Below are 13,276 nucleotides of genomic sequence, written 5' to 3'. Positions count from 1 at the left end.
TAATTCATTTTAGCTACACTAAATTAATGATTAATTTATGGGGTTCAGTATTTCAATTGATTAAACAAGTAGTCAATGCCTTTAAGCATTGATCATTATGATTATTTTGTCTTGATTATACAAATTGATAGACTATTAAAGAAAAAATTTTCAATCGTGTAAGACAGAAAGAATCAATTCTAAAAGTCAAGTAGAATTTATTGATTGCATTGATATTACCACACAAGAAAAATCATGAGTGTTCGGTCATCACTAACATTGAAAAATATGCCAGTTAGCGTTGTCCGTTCTAGGAGCGAATATTCCGATGAGATCCTATCCATGAATAGTTTATATGATAGGCAATTACAAAAACAACTAGAGAAATATGATAAGAATACTCAAGCCTTAAAAAAAAAAATGGCTAAAGAGAAAGCCAGTCTACTTCGAAGTGTTAAAGCAGTAGCAGCGATTGCTGGAACTAGCCAAGATAAATCATCTGCTATGATGAGACCTCGATCGCAAAGTATGGTCGTTGCTAATAGCAATGTTACATGCGCCAAATATTCATCAAGACGCGGTAGCAATAGCAATTATGCATCGAATCCTGATATAGTAAATCATGCTATTGCTGATAGGACAACGTCTGATCCATCATTGAATAATGAAGAAGAGGCAAAAGTCCGACCAAGAAGTAATTCAACTGGTCGCTCTAGACAACGACTTCATAGCCTAGGTAAAGGGATACCTAGATCCTCGTCTCTTAATCAATCTCTAAATCGAAGAGAAACATCATCTCCGAATCAAAAAGAAACAACATCACCAACTGCAAAAGAAACAACAACTACAGTCACCGTCACCGATACTAATAATAAGATTATCAATTCTCAAGTTAATCATTTAACCGCTGAAATGGATGAAAAATTCTTACTTGCTCGACCACGTAGTTCCACCATAGGATCGGAAGTATCTCGAGAGAAAAAAGTACGAGACATCCATTACATAAGGAGAAAATCAGCTGAAAAGCTATATGGAATGAAGAATAATCCAGCCATCCATGAAATTGTTTCCGATCCTGATAAATCGAAAAGGTATTTTAGAAGATCTTCTTATGCTCAAGGTGAACAACGTGCTAAGTTAGCATTACCGTTTATGGCGGTTCGAACAACAGCAGAAAATTCCAAAATGCATTTACCTCAAATTAAGACTCCTTAATTTTCTTCAACAACGACAACGAATACATTGGCCTTCTATTATGATAGAATACAAACCGTCATTATCCATGGCTTTTTAAATATTAAACAAATTGCAGTATTCCCTATCGTAGGAAAGGAAGTAGGAAAGAATGCATTATGGATTGGTATGCAATAGATCATGACAACTCTTATCCGTACCATTTACTTCCAAAACAGAATAATGCTATCTGTTAGTGCTGTAGGATTATTTCGTCTTAATTTTGTCTCAACCGATGAATTTAAACCGTTATTTTTGCTCTACTCCTTTATTACATACACGCTTAATTCATTTCATCTACGTTTTGACTAATTAAATATTATAGTAAGCAATCATTCTGCACAGAATAATATGTCTAACTATATTGATATAATGATGGCAAGTTAACATAGAAAGGTTTTTAATCGAATCTATTTTAACTGGATGATTGCAAGTCAAGGCTCTAGTTCAATCAACTTTAACTCTTCCATAGAAGTTATAACTTACCCTGCTACATTATTTAAATTTTTTTATAGATTCATTATTTTACAATGAGATTGAGTAAGATGTCATGGAAACTTTTGCTCTATTTGTACACTATTACCGATCGTATACTAGCGATCTTAATCGATTCAGTTTTTCTATTTTTGAGCATAAAATGATATCGCAATAGCAGTAAGTCTATCTCAAAGCTCCATCATTAATTAATTAATTTTGTATGCTATTATGAACAACGATAATCGATAGCCTAATATCGATTAATTATTCTCTTAAATTAGCCAGCCACGAAAAGTGAAAGAAAGTGATGATAGGCGTAGGAGAGAATAATATGGAGGATAGATTAACATTAAAAATTTAGCCATATCGAATCAATTTCATACTTCATTTGTCATTATAATTAATTCTGTTAGATTATCTATATAATTGCTCTATGCCGATCATATTAATATGATGATAATTTAAACCTTCCTATCCATTAAAAATGAATCGATCATCGTAGACTAATATACCGTAGCTTTAGATTCGACAGTCGCTTTATGTTCTCTTCTCTCTTTCCTCTCTATGATAATTAAGCACTTATAGCTCTGTATTAGATAATTTTTCGCTGAGAACTCATTGTTAACGATATCATTTAAACTTGATTAAGTTGTACATATATCGTAACATTATGATTTCATCACAATCTAATCGAATTAATCTTCGCTGGAAATTCATTACGTAACTGTAGAGTTTTAAGCTTGCAAACAGAATAATATAATTTCATCATAACTGTAACTATACCTAGCAGGAAAGTTTTTATTAGCTATGTTAGTAGCACAAAAACTATATCGAAAAATTCCTAGAGTATTAAAATGCACTATAAATGATCTCTAAATGAATGCACAATTTCAATATTTATCCATGGTACATAATAATTAATTAATTAGCACCAATTTTCGACATATCCTGGCTTACATTTACAAATATTCTTCCTTTTCTCGTTACATAAGCGATAAAGCCTGGAATTTATTTACTCTCTATTTCTAAATTCTATTCATGTATGATATCAGTACCACCACTGTGTGGGTATTTCTCTTTTTTAGTTCTTAAAGTTGAATAGCAACCATTATTAAGAAATGACTATCGTATTTTGCGTTTAAATACTAATATCACATATGGAAAAATGAATTAATAGAAATTTTAATCGTCGACTAAATATTATTCTTACTGATGTAGCTGTCATTCGATTTTTCATAATATACCATACATTATGCCATAAATCTGTCACTATTTTCCAAGATTGAATTCTAGCCTAGGTCACATATCTTTCCTGCTATCATATTTATAGTAATCGGCTGTTTTATATTGGTTATATTACTTCTTGCAAAGGTACAGTAATCAATAAAACGCATGTATTTTTTTCAATAATTTCCCCTGATAGAAAAACTGTTTACTGCACTATTTGCTAGCTCTAAATGACTGAGTATTAAAAGAGTCATCAAGATGTGCAAATTCGATAAATAAATAAATCGGAAGGTACTATTTATAGTTTAATATTCCTATTTAGATTTAAAAGGGATCTTCAGCTGTCCTATTTATTAATGATAAACGCAGTAATAAGGGCACATGTATTGCGCGTAGAATTAGATTAAGATCAGCAAAATAAATTGCCTTCATAGCGAAATCCTCTTTTGAATTCTTTAACTCTTTAAAGCTTAACACCTAACATTATTAATATTTCATATGGATCAATATCGATCCAAGACGGGAAAAGGGTATTTACTACGGGGCTTTCCGGAAAACTGCTAGGGTTACTCTTTATGTCACAGCCTCTTTCTGAGATACTTTCTAGAAGGACTTCGATCATTTCGAGGTTTATTAGCGATTATTACGATAAATCTTCTAGTTACTGAAGCTTTATATCGATCGGCATCTATCTAATGCAAGGTAGGACTGTTAATATAGTTTTCGGTCAACTGTATATACGTGTATATATAGATATTAGAGCGGTTTAATATTGAAGTCGCTTTCTTGGATAAAGTTTAGAAGAATTTTAATCATTTCGTGCTCACTGCTAACCGCAATGATTGATATTCTGAATCAGTATGGAATTTTCTTTCTTAATGTCGATCAGTTTAAATTTAATAGCGGACTCATTAATACCTAAATGACTTATTTATAACTTCAAGATTAAAGTTACCTTGTAAGTTAATTTATAAGTAATTATTTTTCATATCGATAGCTAACTAATTCCTAATATTTATGCTATGATCAGTTCTAAGAATTCTTAAGTCTAACGGAATACTTGTACATAGGACAATTTTATTAAATTGGCTATAAAATTTATTGGAATTAAAATTACCAACTCTAAAGAATTTTTTGTAATGTGATGACATATGATGATTAGCACAGTAGAGTGAGAATTTCTGGATTGAATGACTCTCTACTTTCGATATTGTCATGTTACTAACCATTTTTTAACCGATATATTACTAAAATTATTTCATTTTACTTGTTCTATCACATTCCACTAGACAGCAAGACATAATCGACTTCTATTCACACAATTCATTGCTGAGAAAATTGGAAGACTTTTTTTCTACTTCTAGCCGGTATTGATATCAATTGTCTCTCTACAAATAGCTTTTCATTATATATATAATTATATACTCATATTGATAACGAAAAGAATATATTATTTAATTATTGGAGGTTAGTTATAGCAATAAAATTCATTTTACATTTCATAATAAAACGTAAATATCAGGGGCTAAAGAGGAAAGTACACGTTAAAAATTTAATTGCCCTATAAGCAATAATTAATATTTGTTTTACAGTAGAATTTAATTTTTTTCAATTTTATCAATATTTATCCAGTTTCATGGTATAATCTCTCCTAAATTCTGCGGTGTTATCAATACTTTCCTAATGATAAATTTATAGCATGTGTATCACTGTGCGTAGATAGATGTGATAGTGTAATTGAAATAATCAATATTCCCTTTAGATATTAATCATATAGTATTAAAAAATTGCATGAAAATGAACCAGGTTGCAAAAGATTCGAGTTATCGGTGCAGCAGTTGTCGATGGTTTTACGTTAACCAATATATAATGAATCTAATGGCATTTGATATATGACAGGTTCGATCTTAAGCTATAAGTTAGATTTTCGTCAGGAAGATCCATTCACAAGAATGATATCAGTGTGATAGGTTTTAATATGTATTTTGGTTAATTTTAATCACTTTTAATTTGAAATGTAACGGCATAATCGGACTTTCAATACAATTTCACACGGTTCATAATACTTTTGATCGATCAGTTTGCTATAATAATTAATAACTCATTCGATTATAGATAATTAATGAAGACATTGTTGAATCAAATACAGTGAATGAAGTTTAAAAAGAATTTTACACTAATTCTTTTGTTATATACAAAATTTTATAAACACTACATGTCTAATTAGATAATTACATTTAAAGTGAAGATGATCAGAGGCAATTGGAATCCAGGGTTAAAACACTGATAACCCGAAATTATTCTTTAAGGTTAATAGATGTCAACGGAGTCTATTCCCCCTTTTTAGGTACAGAAAATTTCTACGTGTGTAATACAATGCAAAATTTTTCTAGGAGCTGAATGTTATTCTTTAGCGACTGTCTAAAATTAACAGTAATTAGGAGAAAATTTCAATCAATAACCAGCAGTATATACTACATATATTTAAAGGGGTATCGTTAATTTACAATTGTTATGAACAAGTAAAATTTACTTTCGCTATTACATCGTGTCGTTATTATCCAATATTTTTTGTTCCTGTACTGTATTAATAGAAAAAGTAAAATTTCATAGAAAATATTCCATACATTCGTGTACTATTATTCGTTGTAAAGCACATTAGGTTCCTCATAGTCTACCAACTTAAACCGAATGGACTCACTCTCTAATAAGAAATTTTGTGGTAAATATGCTTTCTTTTACTGAAGACGAAGCATGAACTAAGTGTTTATTGAACCTGGGCTTGATACCGTACTCATTTTTCTACAGTAATTTGAATATCGTTACTATTTCGTTGAAATTAGCGATGGCATAATTGATTATTATAAGTGACACTCTCGTACTGGATAAGATATTAACATTCTTGGCTAGTATCGCATACAATAGGGGTAGGGAATGTTGTTTCGTGAGATCCGATGGTTTATTGACTGACATAAATACTGTACTTTACCTAATCGACCGTTTCCATTATTGTTCAAGATTCGGATAATGTATTTGTATAATAATATAAAGGGTTATCGACAATTTTTAGTCTTCACTTGTGTAGGTTGAGTATGCTCATTCCTTTAGGCGTATGGGAGGAGTTAAATTGCTAACTACAAATATAAGGATGTTATTCTTAAACCAACAACTCCAACCCAAGTTTAAATATAAAACATCTGATGATGGTAGCGTAAAGGGTAAAAAAGTTAACGAATAGATTTAAACTAGATAAATGCACTGTTTGAAGAATGACACTTATATAAAGCTTGCTATTTTAACCAACAGCTCGAGTCCGAAGTACGAATAAAAAGTGTATCATGCTGAAAGAATATGAAGTAAACTCGTAAAACTTAATTTATTAACCTAGGGTAAACAATAAGAAATTAATCATATTGCTAATGGTTACCAGGTAATGCGTGTTATAAATACTTGTAATAGTTGGTCAACAAAGTCACTCATCCAAAAGTTACAGTTTACTTATTCAGTACGATAAGGATTTCATTTGAATCTGATCATTGCAATTATTTTTATTTAATAAAATAAAATATAGTTAACATTTGTTCCTACAAGGATAGCAATATCTTTGTAAAATATTTTCAGTTGCAGCTACACTATTCATTCTAATTTTATTACAGCAATTTATGTATTATTAGTAGCATTTGCTCAGCTTTTCAGGATTTTTCGACATTTACGTTGTTAGAGCTTGCTTTTCAACAGTTGTTGCAGATACTCGGTATAACTGGAATGGACCTGATTTAGAGAAAGATCATTTCAATTGATGAAATTTGAAAATTGTTCTAATGATTTATTATAGAAATTTACTCCTTGTGAATGTCATACTAGTAAAATACTACCTCTGTTTTATTTAACGGTGATGATTTAGCCCAATTGTATAAGCGGTTGTATACATCTCCATCATAGGCGCCAAGAATTGAGCGTAAATACTTATCGTCGAAATCGAATGCATCTACTACTGCCACGGCATTACGTCGGACCTCCGATAGCAATTGCAAAATTTTAGCTTTTACAAGATTGAGTTGTTCGCCAGTCATAAATCCGCTCTAGAGATATTAATTAAAATGTCAATTATTAAAAATGGTCGCTTATATTCTAATGTTGCATTAAGTGGTTAAGATAGCCCTGATAGATCTACTATTATAGTATTACAATGAAACATTCGCAAAAGATTAGACTCCAAATATTACGTACTTCCAGAAAGTCTCCGGCATTTTCATCTATGCCATAGTTTCCATACAATAGAGCGATTGAATTCATCACTTTACGTAGAGATGGAGTCATATTCAATTTCTCCAATGATCGTAAATAATTTTTTACAATAAAATAGTGACAATGCGCCTAAAGTAGTGTCAATTAATATTATGCTTAGAACTATTTTTAATTTATAAATATGAAAGAATGAAATCAATGATAGCCTTATTGCATAGTACTAACAATAAATTACAACGATCAATTGTAAGATAATTTACAAGTTTTTTCAATTCTTTCATGGTATATTTAAGACACGAAATGCTGTACTAGTCAACACATTCCAAGGTAATTATATAGGCACAAAGTATAAATATGATCATACAGTAACTATCGACCTTAGCAGCTTGAACAAGTTCTATTCCTGCTGTATTCCACGCTTCATCTTGGTCCATCCCACTACGACGAAGTTGTTCTAGTCTCTTAATCGTGCTGATAACTTTACTAATGATAAATTGAAAGCGGAATAACAGCTTTTAGAGCGTTACACTTTATGCAGATCATAATAATTTTATGGACTGAGTAAGATACAACGTCAATTATATTTCTATAAGCAACTATTAAATATCTCTATTTTGGTATCAATCTACTATAATTATCTATATGATACAATAAATAATGTTTTATAATATGATTGAGATGTTTAAATCATATACGTCGTATATTAGACTAAGCACCTCAACGCTCTACGTTCGAAAGCAGTTATTAACATATCGTAATTGGACAGATCTTGCAGTGACTGTACTTTCCACTTGTCTGATACTTGTGGGTTTCGTAGATAATTCATTGTATCTGGAGCTTTGTCAGGATTGCGGAAACATTTTAGCAAGTACCTAGTAGTCGATTCAGCAGTAATATAACATAAATGTCGTTAGCAAGCAGATAGATTTAAAATATTCCAAAATGCGGAAATATATTGCAATAAATAGTTCTTTACCTGGCTGCTTGCAAGTACATTACTGTATTTTCGCCTTCCAGTGTTACGCAAGGTAGCACATTAGCGTAGATATGTTGAATGCCACATGCATTTGAGTATCCATGACCACCGCAAGCACGACGACAAACCTCAATACCAGCCGTTGCTGTATCAGTGGTATACGCTTTTAAACCAGAGCTGATACCATGCAGCTATATAGTAAAAGAATTGGTGCTTAAGAATTGCTTGTGGATAAGATTAAATTACATGAAGAATATGAACCACAGCATGAATTATAATATAATATATATATATATATATAATGAGTCAATTTAGATGATGTCTGTAGCTAACTCCATACTTCGGATAAAGCATCAAGTTGTCCACTTGATATTTCTGAATGTATTTTGTTAAATGTGTCAATCATGTAGTTTCCAGCAAAGCCAAAGGCGAGAGCTGTAGCAAGCTGAGGAAATAACTTATATTGTTGCGTTACATAATCGAGGACCTGAGGCTCTTTTCTGTTAAAGAACAATAGTTGTATCGATTATAACTAAAATATAAAGACTAATAAGTTAAGAGTTTTAGTTGTGTAAAATTTAAATTTAAATACTTGTCCTACAGAATTGAAAAAAAATTACTTTAGTAATAAAAGCAACATTAAGACATGTCTTACCCAGGAGCAGTTTCAGTTTGGTGTCTTACAGCACTGTAACGAATAGCTATAGTACTAGCAGATGCAAGTGCCTTTGCTGAGCCTCTAACGAGAACAACACGGATTAGTGTCATAGCACTGTAGGCAACCTTTGCATTAGTGGGTGGCAAATATTTGCCTTCGGGTGTAACCTAAAGAAAAATTGGCTATTTAAATCGAGTTACCCAAATAGATAGTACTTATTATAACGCATCATTCATAATTATTATTTATAGGTGATTACTTTTGCATATTTCATTAGCATATTTTCACGTGGAATGTGAACATTATCAAGCCGAAGAAAACCGTTGTCAACGGTATCAAAACCAAATTTATCACCGATATCACCAATAGTAACTCCAGGCAATGGTTTGTGATCCTTTAGATCTCGTAATTGAACTATGAACATGTGGATTCCATAACACTTGCTCTTAGTATATAATTGGGCAGCAATTACTGCATGATTGCTGGTTCGACCCACTGTAAGCAAAATTGATAATGTTATCAATTATCATACAAGTAGCTTAATGATCTACTAAATTCGTCTATTTCAAAGAGACGAGAATTCAAGTATTTTGTTAATATATTAACAATTACGTCTTGTACTACATGAGCATTTCATTATAGTGACTATATACTCTATAATTTTTCTATAAATTGAACTAACAAAATCCAGGCCACCATTTGGTTGAAGTTATAGTAGGAGAATTTAAGATAAACTCTTGTTTCGATTCGTCATAAGTAGCGGTAGTTTCCAAGCCGCGAACAAAGGTACCTTTGCGTAAACACGTATTATAGATAATTAGAACGGATAAACATTTTCTTCGGAATTACTTTTGCTAGCCTTTCACGAACTTGTATGTGCAATAGATGTACTACTAACTATTATTGTAGTCTGGTAATAGTTACCATGTGCTAATTCAGTTTGTGCATAAGTTCCAAATATTTTAAAATTTCGGGCTAAAGGTATCCACTTTTTCTGTTGTTCCTCTGTTCCTTGATCCTATACATGTATAAATAGATAAGTAATGAGATAATTTGCGATTATATCCTTGCATATGAGAGTTATATACTGTATATTCAGTATATAATTTTCACCGAAATCGAAGACGAGAACATTCCTACATGAAGGCCAACAGGTATTTCTTCTGGAATGCAACTGCATGAAGAAAATTTTATTACATGTTAACGATCAGTTAACCAATTACCTACTTGTCTAAAAATTCTCAATATGTAATCCATATTACAGTAGTATCTACTGAAAGACGAACTGCTCACTTACCCGACTAATCGAACGTAGTCTGGATTATCATAGCGGATTTCGATGTTCTCTTTTTTGCATAATTTGATTAATTCACCATATACCTTAATGGAATAATCATAGATCTCTTCACGCGATAGCTGAAATCGATCCTGTCGATGAAAGGCTGGAGTATTAAAGACCAATGATTCTAAGAGATAACAACGAAAGTTAGAAATCTCAAGTACTAGGTTAACATGCTAGAAGGATTTCCTATCCTTACTTTCAAAAGGTACAAAGAAAAAGCTTTACGTTTACGAGATCATGCTGGGATAATAACAAAAATATAAATAAGATTTATCTGCAAAGGCACAGTTAATATATTCATAAAGACAGAAAAAAGAGATAGTACGCGGATATTTTACTTCATGGAACATGCTATGAGGTGACATGTCTGCATTTTCGTCTCGTTTTTCAACGATGGGATTGTATGGAGCACTGATTAGGATCATGTCTCAAGGCCAAATTGAAAAGGGTCGTAACGAGGTATGAGTACAGTCATGGACTACTAGGTCTTCTTCTAGTAGTCCATGGTAGAGTGGAGTAGATATTGAACATCATGCTATTTACCGAAGAAAGTGAATGAAGACAAACTATCGATTTTATATCGACGTTAGTGGTGGTCTGATGGTATAGGACCAAAGCAGTAGCAAACTCTTGAAGTGAGTTTTCATATTTCTACTTTCTATCCCTAGACATCACTACAGACTACAGTACTCCAATTTTTACTCACATTACGTAACAAATGGTATGATACTGTAACTAGGATAGAAAGGCGGCTGAAGGGAGTAGGCAAGAGCTAAACCATGAGCAATTTGAGCAATGAGCATGGATAGCTTCTACTTATCAGAATGTTCAAACGAGTCTTTGCAATTTATAATACCTATTGCAGGTTGGCATAGTATTTTTTTATAATAGAATATCAACTGCAACAGTGGACTCCTATTCCAAATACAGTTATTGAATTTCGAAAGTGATTGCATCTTGGTTGCAAAACGCTGCTTGCTGTGCAAACAAGATCTGTACTCTATCGAGATCAATCGTCATGACAGCAACTAAAGTGGCCAATAATTAAAGATCGTCTATTTCAGAATGGCTTATCCTAACACCCTAATTGAATTTCTCTACAATAAGACATATTGAACTGCTGCAAATCGATGATGTTGCTGTGCAGCTGACGTCAGTACTTATGGGGTACATACTCGTATGTAGGGTTAAGACGTTCTTCTAACAAAATTTTCCATTTTTGAACTACTCAATTTGAGTACAAACCAATTTGTTTGCGCTTTCTCGTTTCTTCTGGGCCACCATTTAAGGTATCAGTGAGCTCTTTGATGTTAAATGTTGCATTCTTTCTTTCAGTTTGTAGTGATTCGCTCATTTTGTAGAGTAAAATGATTTTTTTTTTCACTGCTTGAAATGGATTTGGTTAGTGAACGCGTCCTCTTCCAACACGAACTGCACAATAGTGTACTGTACGTGCGTATGTTTAATGTCACCAGCGATCACAGTACAGTGTACAGTACAGTACGCTGGTAGTCATACAGTACTGTAGTCATATTGTACAGTACAATCTACAGTACACTGTGGTGTACAGTGTACAGTACTGTACAGTACTGAACCTTTTCTTCTACTGTATTGTTTGTTTAGAACTGGGGTCATCGCGTCATGGCTGGTGATGAGTTCAACCTTAGTTCAACCTCCTTTGCCTCAAAGGAGGGATGAGACTACGAATGCTTGAAATGTTTGCTTGACTTCACACACGATTCACTCTATCATTGGCGTCATTGTGTTCTTGCCATGGTGTGGTTGATCACTCAAAATATGGAATGACTAAGATGAAAGTGGTCGTTAAATCAAATTTATAGAAAGGTTGCAATGGGGTCCTTACAGTGCAGTGAAAAGTTGATTGTCTTGTTCACATACAGTATTACTTTAGCTCATCAACCCATGCAATACTAGTTAGTATAGCTCTGTCACGATCTGCAATGGTCACGATTGCAGAATCGATTTTTAGATAGGTAGTATTCCATAGAAATGACTATCGCAATGACAGAATCTTGAACCGCAATAAGGTCAACAACTACGGACAGTGTTAAAAGGGGATCATGGTTGGATAACACGGCTTGAGGCAGCAATAAGGACGACATACGACGATTCTTAAGCAACAGGATATCATCATGGCTTAATCAAGATCAACACTACAGTATTTTAGAAATTTAAAAGGAATACAGTAGGAGTTCCTTCGCTCTTTTAAGTACAGTAGATATTCTATACATTCTTAACTCAAGCCTGGAGGTCATCACCTCGCCAACCTAACCCTGGAAAAGGTCATCGCAGAGGTCATCGACAACGCCAACCTTGGCTTGATGCTCATTGGTTGCTGTTGCAGTCATTTAGAATGAAATTTTTACTCTACTGTTTATTGGTTAACAGTATATATAACATACATATACAAAATCATCTCATGTAATTTAAATGCTGTACTAATCGATCTACTTACTATTCTACCACTACTATGCATGCAGTACGATATCCTCGGTGCAAAGCTGTAAGCAAAGGGCACATTACCTGCATTCAGTCCGTACTGTAATCAATGCTAAGTTTACTTTCTCAACGTCTGCCAAACCGTCGTACTGTACTTCACCATGCAGATGTGCAGGTGGACATGAATCAAGTGGATTTTAATGGTAACGTTATATAAACTATCGCCTAGCATACCATACCAATGCCACCTTGACGCTAAGCTATTACAACATCATGATTGATCAAATCCTAACTTGACAGACACTGTACATTATATTTACGTATACTGTACGACGACGATGCAAAAGCTTGGCAAATAATATACTATAATTGATAATTCTCAAATGTGTCAATATACTCATCGAATAGTGTAAAATTAAATCATCTCGACAGGTGATTGACAAATGAACAAGTTCTAAGATCAACTACTGAGAGCTTTAATGCCTAACGTATGATGAATCGACAGTTACATTTTTCATTTACTGCAGTTATTAAACATTATGCGCATAATTGTTACTAGCTATGCGTATGACAAAGGGTTCGATAAGTAGCGGTAGCGGACTTTAGTTGCCCCTCAGAGAATTGCATCAAAGATTTTAGTAGAAAATGGACATTTTATTGGAGTAATACATCATAA

General features: G+C 32.9%; 2 protein-coding genes across 2 annotated transcripts; one reads left to right on the top strand and one right to left on the bottom strand.

The window, feature by feature from the left end:
• Positions 1-234: 234 nt before the first annotated feature.
• Positions 235-1,194, top strand: TRIADDRAFT_58445 (uncharacterized protein; the record flags this gene model as incomplete). Its single annotated transcript, XM_002114492.1, has 1 exon — positions 235-1,194. One exon carries the CDS (start codon positions 235-237, stop codon positions 1,192-1,194), a length of 960 nt encoding a protein of 319 aa, XP_002114528.1.
• Positions 1,195-6,601: 5,407 nt separating this feature from the next.
• Positions 6,602-11,494, bottom strand: TRIADDRAFT_64114 (uncharacterized protein; the record flags this gene model as incomplete). Its single annotated transcript, XM_002114176.1, has 13 exons — positions 6,602-6,687; positions 6,792-6,998; positions 7,147-7,293; positions 7,542-7,647; positions 8,141-8,331; positions 8,481-8,640; positions 8,796-8,965; positions 9,058-9,293; positions 9,481-9,588; positions 9,723-9,816; positions 9,912-9,972; positions 10,096-10,264; positions 11,386-11,494. 13 exons carry the CDS (start codon positions 11,492-11,494, stop codon positions 6,634-6,636), a joined length of 1,812 nt encoding a protein of 603 aa, XP_002114212.1. The 3' UTR covers positions 6,602-6,633.
• Positions 11,495-13,276: the final 1,782 nt, after the last annotated feature.

This window comes from Trichoplax adhaerens, genomic scaffold (genome assembly GCF_000150275.1).
Source record: "Trichoplax adhaerens TRIADscaffold_7 genomic scaffold, whole genome shotgun sequence".
NCBI lineage: Eukaryota > Metazoa > Placozoa > Uniplacotomia > Trichoplacea > Trichoplacidae > Trichoplax > Trichoplax adhaerens.
The sequence above is the reverse complement of the archived record's forward strand: the minus strand, read 5'-3'. Positions and strand labels throughout refer to the sequence as shown.